Source organism: Corticium candelabrum, chromosome 9 (genome assembly GCF_963422355.1).
Source record: "Corticium candelabrum chromosome 9, ooCorCand1.1, whole genome shotgun sequence".
Classification (NCBI taxonomy): Eukaryota; Metazoa; Porifera; class Homoscleromorpha; order Homosclerophorida; family Plakinidae; genus Corticium; species Corticium candelabrum.
In genome coordinates this window covers 1,289,798-1,308,080 of record NC_085093.1, presented here as the reverse complement: position 1 = coordinate 1,308,080, position 18,283 = coordinate 1,289,798, and the positions used below count along the sequence as shown (strand labels likewise).

The following is an 18,283-nucleotide window of genomic DNA, read 5'->3' as shown; positions in this document are numbered from 1 at the left end:
TAATCTGTTGAATTAATTACCTAATGTCTTTGAACATGATGCTATCCGGTCAGATGGAAATAAGTCTGATAAAGTTTTGCAGTAGGAAGAGACAGACTGGACATTTGTTGCGGCAGTGACGAGTGAAGTATGAAGCAGCTGTCGCGACAGGTCCCGTATGTGTCTTGACAAATGGCGCAACGCCACTTCTCTTTTGCACGTTTTAACTCGCCTGGAGGTAAACCGTCTGCCTCATATCACCTCCGCCCTCGTACCGAGACGACGCCGTCTTGGCTAAGCTACGCAGCGAAGGAAACCAGCAATGTGATGGACTTGCCTTCTGTGGAGGAGGTGATGAAGATGAAGCTCGTCAAGCTGGTGGAGTTGTGCAAGAAGCTTAACTTAGAGAAACAGTGCGCAGGATTTCAGAAAGACAGACAGTACCGGGACATTCTGCTTGACTACATCAAGAAAGTGTGCAGGACAAGCCTAAAGCCAACGACAGCGGTCAGATATGTATAGATATTTTCTATCTTTGCTACAGTATACGTTATCAGGGATAGTGTTGTACTTGTGTACTTGAGTAAGCGTGTAATGTTACAGTAAAAAATATGAAGTGCTGCTGTACATGTATTGCTGCAGGCGATTTAATTAATCTAGACTGTATGCTGGGTGATGAGGTACTATGGTTGACGTACCTGCCAGTAACGGAATACTACTAGTAGAGAACGTGTGTACATTTGGGTCTCTAGCCAGCGTGAAACGTAAGCCTCTACCCCGCCCTCATATTGTACTTTCGGGAAGTCTGACCACGCGAGACTGAAAGCGATGGCTAATACAATAACACGCTGACGCTGAAATAGAAATGAATCCTACTCCATCATCAGCGTCAGCTTCAACATCAAAGGATGCCATCTTTGTCAAGACGGTAGATCTCTTTGAGTTCAACTTTCAGCTGAGCGTCAGCATCATATTGTGAACCAGGCGTAGTTACTGGTTTACTAGATTGATGTAGGTCCAATAGAAAGCTACCAGTTGTAGGGGTCATGGGAGACGTTGCAGAAGTCATGTTTGCATGGAGTACTGCATGCTCTAATGTAGGGTACAAATGTTTGTACACAAAGTCTCTCTTAGGCTGCCAAATTTACTGTGATTGCAAATTTGAACTTGAAACGATCAACGTGTCTGTAGATGTAAAAGGTGTTGATGATGTATGCACTAGTAGACTGTGTCTTTACTTACTTACAAACCTCAGAAAATAGTTACAGTGCCGACAAGTCTTTTCTAATCGTCTTTTTGATGTAGCCGTTGGCTGTAGCTGCTCTGCCATTTCAACAATTTGCTGGCAAGAAAATACAATTTATTGAGCTTTGTAACCGAGTTCAGTGTTTACTTGATGTTGAGTTTGTGAGACCTTGGTTGGAGAAGTTAAACATACCATTATTAAGAGAGTGGATGGTGGACGAAGATTTTTTAGAAGTGAAGGAGTCTTGCACAAAGGGGAATCCAACTTTGCTTGTGGCAGGTAAGACATCCTACATTGCTCTTTTCTCTTGTTTACGTGTGTGACTGCCTGTTTGTGTGTCTCTCTGTTGGTCAAATATGTAATCTTTTAGCAGCCCATTTTCTTCTCAGGCAGATTAGATTAATGGTTGTTAATATGCAAACTAGTAAGTAGAGGAGTGAATAATTACTACTGTCCATCTATTTGAGACAGGAAATATGATGTCTAATATACAATAAGAGTGAGAGATGGGTTGTTATACTACATGTGTGTGATTTGCAATATTAGGGAGCACATCGTCTGGCAAAAGCACACTGCTGAACGCTTTATTGGGCGAATCAATTCTTCCTACGTCACATAATGCATCTACATCAGTGCTGTGTGAAATCAAGTATTCACCTGATTCCCAAAAGAAATATGCTATCATGCATCTTATTACTGATGGTTGCAAGGAACAAGTACAATTAGATCTGACTGATGAATCACACCGGAAACAATTTTGTGCTTACATTGACAAGAAGTCGAAGTCTCGTGATTTTCTAAGCTACTTGAAAGGCAAAAGCAATCAACCAGAATGCTGGAAGGTAGAAATCTTCTGGCCTCTCAGATTTCTGCAGGTATATCATCACTACTGTAGTAGATGTTGTAGCCTTTTGTAGGAAAGTGTTGTGTGTTGGTAGCACTTCACGTTGGTTGATAGCCCGGGTGTAACGGAGGATGATGATGAAAACAGCACTGCACGAAAGATCACAGAACAGTTCCAACGAGATGTGGCATGTGGATTTATATATGTGCTGGATGCAACAAGAGCAGTAGAAGAAGCTGGTCAGGTACGTAGCACATGTCCATTCAATCCATAGGAGCTGTCTTCTGCCTGTTCTAATCAACTCTGTGAATGTGTATATTGCCCTCATTTAGGTTGGAGGTCTTTTAACAGCTTTGTTCAAAGCCACAAAGTGTCCACCATCCCCTGGTGCTGCTCTGTTTGTAATCAACAAGTGGGATATTCTTGACAGGCAAGTGAAAAAGAATTACAAGGAACAAGTGTTTCAACGTATCTCTACCCAGTGGGATGGACTGAAGCTCAGTCAGCTAGTTGAGATGGATGCACAGATGGCTGCCAAAACACAAGCGTTGGGCACTAGCACAGATGACATGAAAAATTTGTGCAAAGGCATTCAGTCAATCATTCCTGAAGGAGTAAATAGCTTATTGCTGAAAGGTTGCAATCGGCTGATGAACTTGCTAGATCAAATTGAAGATAGCATTGAAGGTACTATCAGAGGTCTACGGCTTCCGACTGATGAAAGAATGCGAAAACATGATGAGGAATGGAAGCAGCTGCAAGAGTTCAAGCAGTCGAGAGAGACTGGTGAGATATCAGGCCTACAGAAGATGGTCACGGCAGGCATAGACCATCTTGTAATGCAACTGACAACATACTTACGGTCCGAGGAGGCTAATAGGTTTGCTGTAAAATGGAAGAAGTCTGAATTGAAAGAAGATGAATTGCGAAGTTTGAAAGACAAAAATGCCGAGTACCTGGTGGCAGAGAGATTTTGTGAAACTATTCGTACATACAAAGGATACGGAGAGTTTTCAAACTGGCTCAACCAAAATGCTATGTCACAAATGCTACAGGTTTTAAGAGACATTCATGACTTTAAGGTAAAGATCTCATCAAACAGGATTGCAAGAACATCACCAAAGGGTCCAAGGAAGAGCAGGGCAAACACCTCTTCCAGATCTAGTATGTTTGATGCATCCACAATTGCATGGGCTGTTCCTACTGCTTTACTAGGAGCACCTGTTGCTCTGGCAGTTGGAGTTGTTGGGGCTCCCATATATGCTGTTATTCAGCTCATTCGTCACATTAAATTTAAGAAAGCAGTAGACAAAGGGTATAGGGAAATGGTTGAACACTGCTGTAGCAAGAGCAGTCGTGTTCTTCGTGATATTGTGACTTGTTTGTTAAGAACTACTCTTGAACCAGCAAAGCTAGCTCTGACAGAGATTCCAGAACTGATTGATGATTTGGAACGAGAACTGGAAGCTCGAGTAAAACAGGAGGCAGAGGACCTTCCTAGCTACGAGAGAGCACTGGAGGAGGTTCGTGACTTGAGAGGTCATGTTGCCAATTTTGTACTTAGTTTAAGGGCACATGACCACACAGTTGATGATTTGGAAGACTGGAAAGATGACAAATTGGCAAATGAATTAAAAGGCCAAGTTGTAAAGAAAATTTTGAAAGGACAAGGAGCCGTAGCTTTGAAGGTGTGGGATGAGTCTCTAGCAGAAGAAAACGCTGATAGTTTGCTGAAAGAAATTCAGAGATTCAAGTAAGTACCCGGTGCTCTTGTACACATCCATTTATATAATGGCTCATATCCACCATTGCTGTTACCTTCACTAGACGTTTCAAGGGAAATCCCCACCTGATTTCCTTTTATGGTTCCATTCTGCTGCAGAAGGTACCTATACATTTGGGGCTGTTGTTTGAGTACTTTGATGGCAAGACGTTAGCTGATGAGATCTTCAGTCCAGGCAGAGCATCATCTATGCATTCAGAAGGTTTCTGTAGGGCTAAGACTATTGCTGTACACATCCTCAGTGGGCTCGTTGCTCTTCATAAGAAACAAGTTCGACATGGACGACTCAGCTCAGAGACCATTGTGGTATGTTTCTCAATTTCTTTAGCTTACAATTGAAACAAGCTGATAAAAATTTAGAGTTTAATGATCATAATTATCACAAACAATTAAGTAATGTCACTGTGACAAGCATGTTTGGTAAAGTACGTGTGCACACAACCTTTGATTATTGACGATCTACTAGGTAAGGTAGAAACTTATAGCATGCATACTCTATTGTTGTTAACAAATAGCATTGTCAAGCATTCTGTAAGGCTTTCTTGTTTAGCTATGTCCCGTTGAATGAAATCTTATAAGATCTTAATAAAACTTTACTGTATGCACAGATGAACCACTTCAAACTTCTGTTTCTACACATACCTCTTTTCAAATGTCTGTGACATTTTAGGTTGCTGAACGAGGCATTGTAAAGATTGCTGACTTAGGTCTTGCCAGACTCGGACCTGTTGCATCAATATGTAGAGATGTTGCGTACATGTCTCCAGAATTCCTTGAGGAGCAGCCTCTTGATTATTCTTCTGACATGTACAGTATTGGAATTGTCTTGTGGGAAGTGTGGACAGGACGACCTGCTTATGAGAACTATAACTTGTCTGTTACTGATCAGACATTCATTGATTCAATACGCAGTCAGGAACTTCGACCGGATAAAGGAGATGATAGCGAACCTCATGGAGGTGAGAATGATGAGGAAAGCATAAGCATGTCTTCTTCAGATGATACTGTTGATTGCAAGTGGCTAGCAATATGTAGCGAGTGTTGGAACTCTTCAGTAAGACAACGGCCAGATGCCAGAAAGGCACTACAACGTATTAATGAATTGAGTTTTCCATAAATTTGTTAGTGACATTAGCTGCAGCAGTAGACAAGGATCTGTGGTCTGGTGCCTGTGTGGTACCTACTCAAACATTTATACGTCTCTTGCTTGGATGTTTTTGCATGTAGACAGTAGAATGCACAAAGAAAGCACTATACTCTGTGTCATTCTACATTCTTACAATAGAAATCTGTTGCTTCAACAATGCGTTTGGTTCTCTTCCTTGAAATTAGTGCTCCAAATGTAGAGCACCAGCACTTATGAAATATCATATTGCCAAAAGGCAGTTTAAAAGATAACCTCATGTAACTTGGATCTTCAATCTATCATCTACTATATAAAGCTCAAATTGTGTGTGTGTGTGTGTGTGTGTGTGTGTGTGTGTGTGTGTGTTCGCGTTTGGCGGCCACGTCTTCTGTCCGTTCGCAACCGAAATTGGCACGCATGGGGGAAGGTTTGCGTAAAATAATTTAAAAAATTATGCACCGGGTCCCCTCTCGAGGGATCGACCCCCGCGTAAAATTTCTCGATGACGCAAACGCTACACATTCCAGTTCATTCGAACACACGCCCACACCAGTCCTGTGTAGACTGTATAAATCGTCGTCCTTCGCAAAGCTTCGAGCAATCGAATATCTCTTGCCGACGAAACTTACTCTTCTAGCGCTTTCGTTTCTCTCCAAATTCTGATTGCATTTGCACCGAATGCAACCTACACGTTTTCTGCAGCAAGCGCTACACGGGGAGTGTGTCGATTTCTATCGAAAAAAGCGCAAAGAGCAAGATTCGAATTCATTCAGTACATCCGGGACCTCGCAACAAACATTGCACGTGACGTGTCCACAATCTTTACACTACAGTATCTTGCCCGTACGAAGGACGGGCCATGTATACTAGTATAATTATAAAAGCATTCTCCATGCACAAAGGCAGAGTGTGCCTCATTATTAATATAATGTTACAAACTTTGAACTTATTCTGCAAATAAAAAAATGATGAAACATCATAAGTTTTCAACAACATCATCAACAGTTATAGCATATTAAAGTCAAAAATCATTCAGATATCAAGTAAATTTGATGCTGACCGCAAACATTCTTCTGCACTTGGCCTGCATTTTGCATCATCAGATATGCATTGACAGACAACACATTTCCATCTAGATGTGAATTTTTCTATGGTTGTGGTTGAATCATCACTCACACCTGAAGGAACATATTTTGGTTCCGAAATCTGTAAGAAAGGAGTATCAGTTGTCTTCATAGCAGGTGCTGCAACAGCTCTCTTGCCGTTCCAAATCTCCATCAAAATCACTCCCATGCTAAAGATGTCGGCAGGAAAACCATACGGCCTTACAAGAATAACTTCTGGTGCCAAATACACGACATCTGTAGTGGACAGTGAGACTGACTCAGAACTCAGTTTACAAAAGCCAACCTCTCCAATTTTGATAGTACCAGTTCTGGTTATCTATAGAAAATCACATGATATTATAAACTCTGATGCATTAACTACTTCACGTTTGGAAGAGTATACAATACCACCATCATTGCACAATAGTGTGATTGTGTCAACAAACAGATTTGACTGGCACAGTACACCCTTGCTAATCTGAACCTCATTAATTAATCTCAATCTGTGCTAATCCAAATGAGCCACAGTATCTGATTCATATAGTACCATGCTACCACTGTCTGGTAGTTGCCCTGTCTAATATGTTGTCAAATGATGAAATGATAAATAAGGGTCCACAGATCTTGACTGTAGATTACATAATAGACTTAACTTCATATATACTACATATATTAAGGGGCAGCTCAGAATTGGCCGAAACATAACTTCAGACATCAAAAAGAAAGCCACAGCTGTAGCAATTCAAATGACAGCCAACTGTGATGGGTGCTAAATATTAATTACATCAAAACAATGCAGCTTTCTACACACAAAGACCTGAAAGCAAGCATGCCATGTATAACTAACAAACAGACACAGAGACATGATAACGAATAGCATGCAATGGCACATGGACATCAGTTAACACAATTATGGTTGATTTAACTTACCCAAATGGCTTCTGGTCTCAGATGTCCATGTACAATAGCAGAAGTATGAAGATAATTCAAACCGCTAAACATCTGCAAGACTACCAACTGTGCCCGTTCAAACAGTGATGAATTATTTGCCAAACCATAATTATCATCACCAATAAACTCATCAGCAATAGTGCCTCCTTCACACCATTCATACAGCAAACCCAGTTGAAGAGGCTCATCACACAAGTGCACAAGACCATACACAGACACTATGTTCTTGTGCCGCAAACGCCTGAACAAAACAATTGTCACCGTTAATTACTAAACCATAATAGTAAATAAATTAAAATGTCCAGCAGACCTGCATTGCTTTACACTCATTATGTCATCAGATTTTGTCTCAACTATGTCACTATCAATTACTTCCAAAGTCATTAACTTCTCTTTCTCTTCTATCTTAAACAATGGTCCAAGTCTGCCAAGTCTAAACGGAGCCTTTCCTTTGATCTGATCAGCGTCGCCTACTTCACTACTTGCAGTCAATTCTAAAATGAATGCTAACAGGTTTTTCTTAAGAGTTCGACAGCTTTGCAGTACATGAGTATAGGAAACTAGGTCACTTGCTTGCTGTCGCACCCGTGCTCGCAGCTGCCTTTCCAGGTCTTGCAGCTGCTCTGGAATGTCTTCCCCCATCTTCTTTACCGAATCGACGGCATTCTGCAAGAGTCTCCTAATCAACTGTTGCAAAAATTTGCCATCACTATCACACAACTTGTTGACGAGTTGTTGATAACTCTTAGTTATAGCTTTCCTGCTTTGTCGTCTCTGCCTAGCATTCGACAACGATCTAGCAATTTTACCAGCAATTTGTCCTCCTGCAAATGATACTGCCAAAGCTGGTAAAGCAGGACTAAATCCACCACATACTTTCACTAAACCATCATCGTCAGAACTATCGCTGCTTTTAGTAGAGGCAGCTGCAATAGCAAGACCAATTGGGCCAGTAATTGCAGCTATTAACCAAAACGGCCAGTTGATTGGCAACAGTGCACCAAGCACGTACCCAACTGCTTCTGCTGTCTCACTGTCAACAGAACCAGATGAAAATCCAATTGCTTCCAGTTCTATCAGATCATCCAAGCCCAAGTTTCTAGAATAAAATTCAGCTCCTGGTAACAACAAAAAATCTCTATATGAATCATCTACTATTGGAGTAATTTTCAAATTTGCCCATGTACATGCAGACTTGTACTTTGGATGCTCTGTTATTGTTTGTATGACTGCCTTTTTCACTAAGTTTCCCACATTTGAGTGAGAGAAGTCTTCAACTGAACTCCTTAGTTCAGATAAACACTTCAAACTCTCCTTTGACTTCAAATACTCACGAAAGATGTGTGCTAACTCCTGCATCTTTGCATCGAGTAGATAAGCTGCCTTTGCCAAGTTGCCACACTCCATTGATTGTCGGAAAGCCTCAAGTTTTTTCCAGTCTTCAGTATATTTCATCATCCTGTCTTCTTCGGGCAAACAGAGCTCTCGTACTGTAGTATCCAATGCAATTTCCGTAACATCCATAAGCTCAACTGGTTGTCTAAGGATATGAGCAATGTTACTATGCTAGAGTAGAGTATTCCTGCACACACGCATGCACACGCACGCATGCACACACACATGCACACACACACACACACACACATGCACACACACACACACACACACACACACACACACACACACACACACACACACACACACACAGCAAACATACCTGACAGACTTGAGCAACATGTTGTCCATTCCAATAGGAAGCAAGTCCGTAATACGACGACAAAGATTCTTCATGTCGTTTGTTGGGGCTCCTAGTTCCTGAGCTTGGGCTGCCAACTTGGCATTCATTGTCAGAAGTTGCTTTTCTCTGCTGAATCCCGGCCAACGTCGATTAATGTTATAGGCAACCCTTGCTAAGTACTCTTGCTGCTCTTCTTCATTTTGTTGCTGTATAAGCATGTCCCACTTATTTACAACAAACAGAGCAGCACCAGCCAATGGTGGAGATTGTGTTGCTTCCATTACAGTCTTTAACAGACCGCCAACCTACTCACAAAGCTATACGTACAAACAGCCAGCAATTACAGCTCCAACTTCAAAGTACTTGTGAAGCTTCTTCTGCAGCTTGAGTAGCATCCAATACGTAGATGTAACCACACGCAAAGTCACGCTGAAATTGTTCTGTTATACAGCGAGTTATAGATTCCCCTTCTTCTTCAGTTACACCAGGGCTGTCAACCAATGTAAAGTCCTATTTAAGAACAGCAGCTACATGTTCATAAACCCAGAGCATCATAAGCTACTACGTGATGCCTAGCTAACTTACCTTAAGAAACTTGAGAGGCCAAAACACCTCAACACGAGCACATTTCCAGTCATCATCTTGGCATGGCACAATTTCATTTGCTTTCACTCTGTTCCCATTCAGATATGCAGTTAACTGTGTCATCCCCAAAGAGTCAGTAAGATGAATTCTTTCTGTTTGCCGTTTCTCTTTTTTCTCAAAGTGTATGATAGCATACTTTGCCTTGGGACTGCCAGAGTATTTGATTTCACAAAGAACTGATGTTGCAGCATTATGTGATGAAGGTAAAACTGGTTCACCAAGTAGAGCATTAATCAATGTTGTTTTTCCTGAAGAAGTGGCTCCTGTAATCAGTAAAGAATAGTTAGAACTACAATAATTATTACGCACTGCAACTCTATGAGAACGTGTTGCAGTGCTTCAGACACACACATGCAGGCATTCCTGATGTTGCAAATGTGACCAATTTGCATCTATGAAGCCACACTTTTCAAAGGCAAGTTGTCTTGATGCACGTGCAAATTATAAAATCAAATCGTGTAATTGCTAAATGAATTTATTAGAAGACAAAACTAACTTTTAGCAGACAGTTTTACTGCAGTCTTGTGCATGTATGCCCACACTCATTTATTCAAATACACGAGAACCACGTATCAGGGGTGTTGGAAGGGCATTGGCCACACGGACATGTCCGTAAAAAATTGACTTTTACCAGTCTCCCATTAGCGTATACTTCCGGTTTAGGGTAAGTGATTACATAGCAAATATGTTATAACTAGTAAATGAAGCTGTGTTTACACCGTCGTTTCAGAGCTACGAGCGCGCGCGCGTGTGTGTATTTATTGTGAATATTAACGTAAATTTTATTAATTTTGTCTATTTATTGTCCTTATCATTATTTATTCATTATCTTGTTGCTAGAATGTATAACTCTTTTAAACACCCAGGGATGCGTCAATGTGATTAAAGATAATTAACTAAATATCATCATGTCCCACACTACACTTTGAATTCAGTACATGCACATGCGTGACGGCTGCGTCTCTTGCACGGAGCTGGCTTGTTATCCACGTTATTTCTCAATTCTGCATGTAGCACTCTTGCTTGTATCACTTGAGATGGACACGATTATCATGCTTTCGCTAGCCGTTGCTATCATCTTTCGTTCCGTTAAAATTAGTTCGTCGAAGCTAGAGATCGATGTACGTGCACGGGAAATACTGTGAAGCGACATGTATGTGTAGCGACCAGAACCAGAAGAAAGTATGCAGCGCAACGTTTCCTACGAATCTTTCTTGCAAGACGACGTCCATCGTTCGTGATCAGTCCTACTTACACCTTTAAATATATTCTTGAACGAAGCGGGCTTGTTATCCATGTTATTTCTTTCTGTAGCGCTCGATCTTGCATCACTTGCAGTTAACTACTGAGGTGGATGAGATTATCATGCTTTCGCTGAGCTGTACGTTGCTAGCATCTTTCGTTCTGATGATAATTCATCGTAGCTAGATAGATAAAGATTGATCTCGTACGTCTCCTAGAAATACTGTGAAGCGACATCTAGTGACCGGATCCAGAAGAAATCAGCGTTAGCGTTTTCTACGAATCTTTCTTGCAAGACGCCGCCGATCGTTCATCATCAGACCTACTTACAGCTAAAACATATTGCTCTCTTGAAGATCACAGATGACATGTTGGTCGTGTGCAACGGTACACATGCATGGTCCCATGGGACCTTCGCTTGGCTTCTTGAAGAACGATGAATTCGTTTGTTTGCGATTCTTCTGTAAAAATTAATAGACGCGTACAACTCTAGCCTGAACTTTACTCTGCGCTTCTCAGTTTGACGACGGTTTAACGTTTTTACTATGGATATGACATCTCAGCTTTTCTGTCATAATGCGCGGGATTGTTACGGCACCCATTTGTTGGTGTCCCAAATGACTGCTAATTGGCTCAACAAATTCCCGAGAGTGATGCACGCCAGATGCTATTGTTGCGTCACCTACGTTTCGTGTCCCAAAACGACTGCTGATTGGCTCGACAAACTCCCCGAGCGTCACACACGCTTACAAACAAACATAGGTACAAACAAACAAACATAGCGGCATACCGACAGACCGGAAGTCAATTCAGTCCATTTAGAGTAAGCTTCTCGCGAAGCAGTCCACCACTTAATGTGGTCTCCTTCTTTTACGCTCATAGCTAACTAGTAAATGAAGCTGTGTTTACACCGTTGCTTCAGAGCTACGAGAGTATATATTTGCATATATGTGCATGTGTGTGTGTGTGTGTGTGTGTGTGTGTGTGTGTGTGTGTGTGTGTGTGTGTGTGTGTGTGTGTGTGTGTGTGTGTGTGTATGTGTGTGTGTGGCACGAGTGTATTTATTGTAAATATTAATGTACATTTTATTAATTTTTGTCTATTTATTGTCATTATCATTATTTATTCATTAGCTTGTTGCTAGAATGTATAATTCTTTGAAAACACAAGGATGTGTCGATGTGATTAAAGATAATTAACTAAATATCATCAATGTCCCACACTTCCACTTAGAATTCAGCACAAGTGACAGAAGTGACGTTGTGTGTGTGTGTGTGTGTGTGTGTGTGTGTGTGTGTGTGTGTGTGTGTGTGTGTGTGTGTGTGTGTGTGTGTGTGTATTTATTGTAAATATCAGTGTATATTTATTAAATTTGTTTATTTATTGTCATTATCATTAATTAATCATTAGCTTAATTGTTGCTAGAATGTAAACGGTAGTTCTTTGAAAACACACGGGTTTATCAATGTGATTAAAGATAATTAACTAAATACCATCAATGTCCCACATTACTTCGAATTTACACAGCTACGCAACTCTTGCACGGAGCGGACTTATTATTTACGTTATGTCTCAATTCTGCTTGTATAGCGCTCTTGCATCACTGGAAGTTAATAAATTATTTAACTATTGAGATGGACTATAAGATCATTATCATACTTTTATTGAACCGTCACCATCTTTTGTTCCGCTATTTCGCTGTAGCTAGAGATCGATGTACGTCTCCTAGCTGCATAGAAAATACTGTGAAGCAACATGCATGTACATCTAGCGACCAGATTCAGAAGAAAGCAGTGTCAACGTTTCCTACGAATCTTTTCTTGCAAGACAACGTCGATCGTTCATCATCCATCCTACCTAGAACATATTGCTCTCTTGAAGATCGCGAATGACATGTTGGTTGTGCGCATGCAACGGTGCCTAGCTAGATGCATGATCCCATGGGACCCTAACTTGGCTTCTTGAAGAACGATGAATTCGTTTGTTTTGCGATTCTTTTGTAAAAAGTAACAAACGCATACAACTATTACCTGAACTTTACTCTGCGCTTCTCGGTTTGACAACAGTTTGACCGTAAAATGGAGGTTTACCACATCTCGGCTTTTCTGTCATAAATAATGCGCGGGATTGTTACGTCACCCATTGTTGGTCTCCCAAATGACTGCTGATTAGCTCAACAAATTCCCGAGAGTGATTCACGCTGACAAGTTAGTATTACCTCACCTACATTTCGCGTCCCAAAACGATTGCTGATTGGCTCGACAAACTCCCCGAGCGTGCACACTCTTACAAACAAACAAACATAGGTAGGTACATAGCGACATACCGACAGACAGACCGGAAGTCAATTCAGCCCGTTTAGAGTGAGCTTCTCACGAAGCAGTCCACCACCTAGTGTGGTATCCTTCTTTTACGCTCGTAGGTTAATTAATTTGTGCTGTGTACCAAATATTTGATGTCATCAAGTTGCTTGATACTCAGAGGTTTCTGTTTGCAGAGTCATAGATGCCAGTGAGGGGCGAGTAAGGTCATTTGGCACGTTTTCAGTGTTAAAACAAAATCTGGTTAGCGTACGCTAGTTTTTTTCCGACTACACATTTGCTTCCACGCCCCTGGGTAGGAGCGTTTAGATATCAATAAAAATAAACGTTTCCAACAAAACGCAAAAATTACCTGCTACGAGCAGTACTGGTTTCCCTTCCAGTTTCTGTCTGGTCTTAGTAAATGCATCCCTCTTCATCCAACATGGCAGTTTAGAAATATCCAGCTTCTTCAGCCATTGCTTCACTTCCTTCTTGAGCACAAATTGCTCTACGCCGTCGAGTGCACGAAGCAATTGACCACGTTTGCATTCCACCGTATGAGAAAATTTTTCGGCAGCCTCTCCAAAAGGCTAGAAACACAAATGACGGCGCTGGACAACTAAAATCTAGGATTGAAAAACGTTCATGCATACCAAACAACTTGTTGTTGAACGGCCTGTTGCAATTTTCTTTATGTATTCAAGTATAGCGCTCTGAAATTGCTCCTCAGCGACTAAATCGTCAATCCCCTCAATATCCAATTGCAAGTCCTCACAAAGATTAAACAGCTCGCTAAGCTCCATTTCTAGAACTTCCTCAATTGAGGGAAGCTTCGTTGCAGCCTGCACAAATACAAAATTTGCATGCTAATCTAGCCTACCATTAGAGTTTCTTACTGCCATAGCAGATGAGTAGACCTGCCTGTACAGTAGTCTTGCGTAGCCAAACTCCTTCCCTTTTTTATATCTACCAAAAAGGGGAGGAGTTTGGCTACGCGAGACTACACCGAATACGCGTACAGCGTAGGCATTCCGAAGCCTCGCACACCAGACTCCACGTGCCCAGTCCCCGTATACACGTGTAAAACGCTTGTACACTGTATGCATAGCAGTCTATAGAATCACCTAAATTTTTAGTTCTCTTATTGTGTAAGCATAACGCAGACGTCAACACATGCAGACTTCAAAATATGATCCTAAAACATTAAAAAATACAAATGTGACGTCACTACACAGCATATGTACACATATTGATAAATGGTAGGTGCACTGTATAGTACCTGCACTTCCAAACACACACTCACTTTGAACATGAGTTCAAGCAAGAGTTCACAAGAGATAATGCTTTAGCGGCGACTGGCCTTTCAGTTGACTTGGCAGAGCAACACATTTCGGTCAGATCTGCCAACAACATGCGCAACTTATTAGCTTTCCATACTAAACTCTCTGTTTTTTCTTGTTGCCGTGAAAACTCTAATAGCTTGGCACTAAATGTTTTCTCGCTGATGCATGCCTTAGCAATTGTGTTCGCACTTTGGCCACTCCAAATCTCCCAAAGAATAACTCCTGCACTGTACATGTCGACTGACATGTCAAAAGTCCTCAATTCCTTAACCTCTGGTGCTAAGTATACAAGTTGATCGCATTTCATTTCATCAATGTCACATATGGTCCACGGCCTTCCAAAACCATCAATCTTGACAAGATCGTTCACTAACTAACATACAAACACTCTATAAGTAAAACGATCGCTACAAGTGTCACTAACATACCCATATAGATTTGAGCTGCAATCGCCCATGCATCACATGTGCAGAGTCATGTAGATGTTTTAGTCCCTCAAGTAGTTGCTTAATGACATCAGCTGTCTGTTGTAGACTGATAGACTTTCCATTCTTGTTGCAGGCTGAATTGCCAATAAATGCATCATACAGAGATTTGCTTCCACAATCCTCTGCAACAAGCCCTAACCGCAATGGGTCTGACTGAAGACAGACTACAGAGAAGAATTGGGCAATATTTACATGGCGCAGCTTGCTCTGATTCTGCATTCTAAAAAGGCAACAACAGTTGAAGCATGCAGTAGCACAAAATTCACCATGCCATATGACTCACCTAAACTGACAAACCCACCAGATATCACTTGATTTTTGTTTAATCGTTTCCTCATTGATTACAATAACAACTTTACCCAATGCTGAGTTCTTATTTGTATATGCCAATCCGAAGTGATATTCACCTACCAAGTTTTCTTCACACTCAAACAAATTACTTTGAACACTGTGACCATAAAACAGCTCCAATGCAAAGTGAGATAACAACATTGTAACCGGCAAACAGGTGCATAGCATCTGTTCAAACTTTCCCAAGTCTCCCACTTGCTGTTTCAGTCGAACAGTCATAAACTGCTCTTGAGCATCAATATGATTAGGAATATCTTGTAGCAGCAGTTTCACGGTTGGAACAGTTGCAACCAACATTGCCTCCAACACTTCCTTTAGTTCCTTGTAATCATCCTTCTTAAGACGTGCAACAAGCTTTCTGTAGCCATTAACTACAGCTGTGCTACATTTCCAGTTTTTTACTGTGTCAGAAATGCTTGTCATAGCATCCAAGCCAGAAGAGTTACCAGAAATACGAGCAACCATCATTGCACCGATAGCAGAAAGTGCAGTTATCACATAGACAGCAGGAAGAGTCAAATTGGCTTGTGCTGCTATTGTATCAACATCAATAAGGTGAGTAACTTGCGACGTTCTTGAATAAGAGCCTGTATGAGGATAGAAACTAAGTTCTTCACAAAGGTCTTCCACTTTGTGTAAAAGCTCTTTCTGAATCCACAAACAGACTGTTTTATAATGAGGATGTTCACAAATAGCCACAATAGTGGCTTCCTTAATTGCACCCTTGATATCCGATGGCCAATATTCTAGTCGAGATTTCTTGGCTTCTTCCACGGTTTGCAAGCTTTCATCTGATTCCAAGTATGGTCCTATGACAAGAACCAATTCTTCTAATTTGTTAATCACCTTGTCCCTTACTGATGCCAACTTGCCGTGTTCAACACTCTTCCTAAGTTCATTTAGTTCTTGCCAATCTTTTCTTTGTTTCTCTCTTCTTTCCTCAACAGGTAAATGGAGACAACGAATTGTAGCATCCAACATGTCTGATATTGTGTACATTAGAAGCATTAGTTGCCTATAGTACAATAATTGAATATTATTGTTAATCTAAACAGTTACTAATATCCACATTTTACCTCAGTGATTTGTATAACAAGCTGTCAAAAGTGACTGGCAGCATGTCAGCGATACGCTTGCAAAGCACATCCATATCTTTTGTTGTTTGTCCAAGTTCTTGAGCTTGAAGAGCAAGTCGTGCATTCATAGTTACCAGTTGCTTGCTATGTTGAAAGCCCGGCCAACAGTCAGCGATATGTTTGGCAATCAACCCTTTGAACTCTTTCTGTTCTTCATCAGTTTGCTGTTGTTCCAATAGATCCCACTTGTTCAGTACAAATAGAGCAGACAGTGGTGGTGGTTGTGAGTTTATGGAGTCTGAAATCGCTCTTAGGAGACCTCCAACCTAACAGTAGCAACCCTAGTCTGTCATAAACATGCAACATTCAGAATTCCTTATGAAGTCACCTGTCCAGCTTCTTGTGCAGAACGAGTAGAATCCAGAACATAAATACATCCACATGCACAATTACGCTGGTATTGTTCTGTCATATGACGAACAACTGATTCTCCTTCCTTTTCTGTAACACCAGGACTGTCAACCAGAGTGAAATCCTAATCAAAACAACAAAATGCAAAAAATTAATATTGAACATGCAACTTTAACTCAACTGTAATTACGTCTTATTTTAGTTGTACGTACCTTCAAAAAGCTAAGTGGCCAAAATATCTCAATAAGCTTACAAGACATACTCCCAGCTCCCACTGTGTGCTTGATTTGCTGCATGTAGCTTGCAAATTGTGATTGATCATCTGCAGATCCAAGACCCATTCGCTTCTTCTCTATTTTACCATGTTTACGCAAGTGAAGATCTGCATATTTCAATTCTGGTTTATCTGAATATTTGACTTCACACAACACAGATGTTGTTGCATTGTATGATGTTGGTAGTATAGGTTCACCGAGTAGAGCATTGATCAAAGTGCTCTTACCAGCAGAAGTGCTACCTATAAGGCAAACAGAATGTACCAAAATCTCTACATCAATTGACCATCTTTCATCATTATTTCATAAAAACAATGAACGATAAATAATAAAATAAAATTGAATTTAGTTGTGTCCTAGTCAATGTCACTTTCACCAACAATTTAAAAAAAGTCTTTTTCCAATGTTTACAAAACTAATTGCTAAACTGTCATACATGTGCACCAGTAAATACAACACTGATATCGAATAACTGTCTCATTATAAGTGCAGATGAGGCATGTATTCCACATATTCAAACGTTTCTGAGAAAGTGGTATATCAATTGTTGACTAGTCTACTATATGAACACCGATTTTGTCAGCTCCAACATGCTCATATTTTGAGATACACCCACCCATTAACATTAACTAAGCCAGATAACAAAAACTCTTGACAGAAACAATGCAGTCCTCATATACAGAACTAGAGTCACAAAAGGCCACTTTCGTAACAGTGGTAGGCATGTATGTGTATTATATTAACTGCATGTGTCTGCTTGAACGAGTGAGTGCATGAGTGACCTAGCTACTAGTGTACCTGCGACTAGTAGCACAGGTTTGCCTTCGCACAATTTCCTGGCGTATTCAAAATCTTTGCGCTGCATCCAACAACTTGATTTCTGCAGTCCAATATTCCTAAACAACTCATTGCCCTCCTTCTCTTGAAGGAGTTCCTCTGCTGCATTTAACACAGCGACAAGTTCACGCCTCTTGCGGTCAACATCTCTCGCAAAAGCAAACGCAGTTTCAGCAAACGGCTGTGTATTAGTATCAATTAGGTAAAAAACTTCTCATAGACCCGGAAATCACTCACAGCTAGAGACGTGTTTTGATCCTTGCCACGAGTCGCTTTCATGTGCTCTAGTACACAGCTTTGCAACTGCTGAGATGCAACTAATTCATCAGATTCGATACCCAACTCGTCACACAATCCAAATAGCTCATCTAGGTCCATGTTGAGGACACGCCCCACACCCACATCATCAATTCTAAAACTAGAAGAGAAACCAATACCCTGAAAAAACACCGAGCATTAGGCTAGTGAAGATTCGTGATTTCGTGACAACGTACCGCTGCAGCCATTAATGATTTCACTATCCCGGATAAGAGTTACAT

General features: G+C 40.9%; 3 protein-coding genes across 3 annotated transcripts; 1 reads left to right on the top strand and 2 right to left on the bottom strand.

The window, feature by feature from the left end:
- The first annotated feature begins 41 nt into the window (after positions 1-41).
- On the top strand, positions 42-5,281 carry LOC134185023 (uncharacterized). Its single transcript, XM_062652805.1, has 7 exons — positions 42-486; positions 1,285-1,504; positions 1,772-2,100; positions 2,164-2,313; positions 2,402-3,822; positions 3,897-4,158; positions 4,523-5,281. Exons 1-7 carry the CDS (start codon positions 172-174, stop codon positions 4,967-4,969), a joined length of 3,144 nt encoding a protein of 1,047 aa, XP_062508789.1. The 5' UTR covers positions 42-171; the 3' UTR covers positions 4,970-5,281.
- Positions 5,282-5,795: 514 nt separating this feature from the next.
- On the bottom strand, positions 5,796-13,896 carry LOC134184854 (uncharacterized). The gene is made up of 9 exons (XM_062652618.1): positions 13,860-13,896; positions 13,617-13,805; positions 13,334-13,553; positions 9,359-9,681; positions 9,137-9,283; positions 8,753-9,078; positions 7,346-8,575; positions 7,015-7,276; positions 5,796-6,421 (listed from the first exon to the last, which is right to left on the bottom strand). Exons 1-9 carry the CDS (start codon positions 13,863-13,865, stop codon positions 6,011-6,013), a joined length of 3,114 nt encoding a protein of 1,037 aa, XP_062508602.1. The 5' UTR covers positions 13,866-13,896; the 3' UTR covers positions 5,796-6,010.
- Positions 13,897-14,061: 165 nt separating this feature from the next.
- LOC134184127 (uncharacterized) lies at positions 14,062-18,271 on the bottom strand. Its single transcript, XM_062651743.1, has 9 exons — positions 18,239-18,271; positions 17,982-18,182; positions 17,706-17,925; positions 16,845-17,149; positions 16,610-16,756; positions 16,222-16,547; positions 15,078-16,160; positions 14,735-15,014; positions 14,062-14,679 (listed from the first exon to the last, which is right to left on the bottom strand). Exons 1-9 carry the CDS (start codon positions 18,248-18,250, stop codon positions 14,263-14,265), a joined length of 2,991 nt encoding a protein of 996 aa, XP_062507727.1. The 5' UTR covers positions 18,251-18,271; the 3' UTR covers positions 14,062-14,262.
- Between the last annotated feature and the right edge of the window lie 12 nt (positions 18,272-18,283).

Coding starts and splice junctions, on each gene's coding strand:
- LOC134185023 (XM_062652805.1), top strand. CDS start 172: ATGGCGCAACGCCACTTCTCTTTTGCACGTTTTAACTCGCCTGGAGGT. Junction 1,505..1,771: donor TCCAACTTTGCTTGTGGCAG/GTAAGACATCCT, acceptor TTGCAATATTAG/GGAGCACATCGTCTGGCAAA. Junction 3,823..3,896: donor AAAGAAATTCAGAGATTCAA/GTAAGTACCCGG, acceptor TACCTTCACTAG/ACGTTTCAAGGGAAATCCCC.
- LOC134184854 (XM_062652618.1), bottom strand. Junction 13,554..13,616: donor GTTCAACAACAAGTTGTTTG/GTATGCATGAAC, acceptor TTGTGTTTCTAG/CCTTTTGGAGAGGCTGCCGA. Junction 7,277..7,345: donor ATGAGTGTAAAGCAATGCAG/GTCTGCTGGACA, acceptor TGTTTTGTTCAG/GCGTTTGCGGCACAAGAACA.
- LOC134184127 (XM_062651743.1), bottom strand. Junction 17,150..17,705: donor ACCTGTGCTACTAGTCGCAG/GTACACTAGTAG, acceptor TTTGCCTTATAG/GTAGCACTTCTGCTGGTAAG. Junction 14,680..14,734: donor TGCAGCTCAAATCTATATGG/GTATGTTAGTGA, acceptor TTTGTATGTTAG/TTAGTGAACGATCTTGTCAA.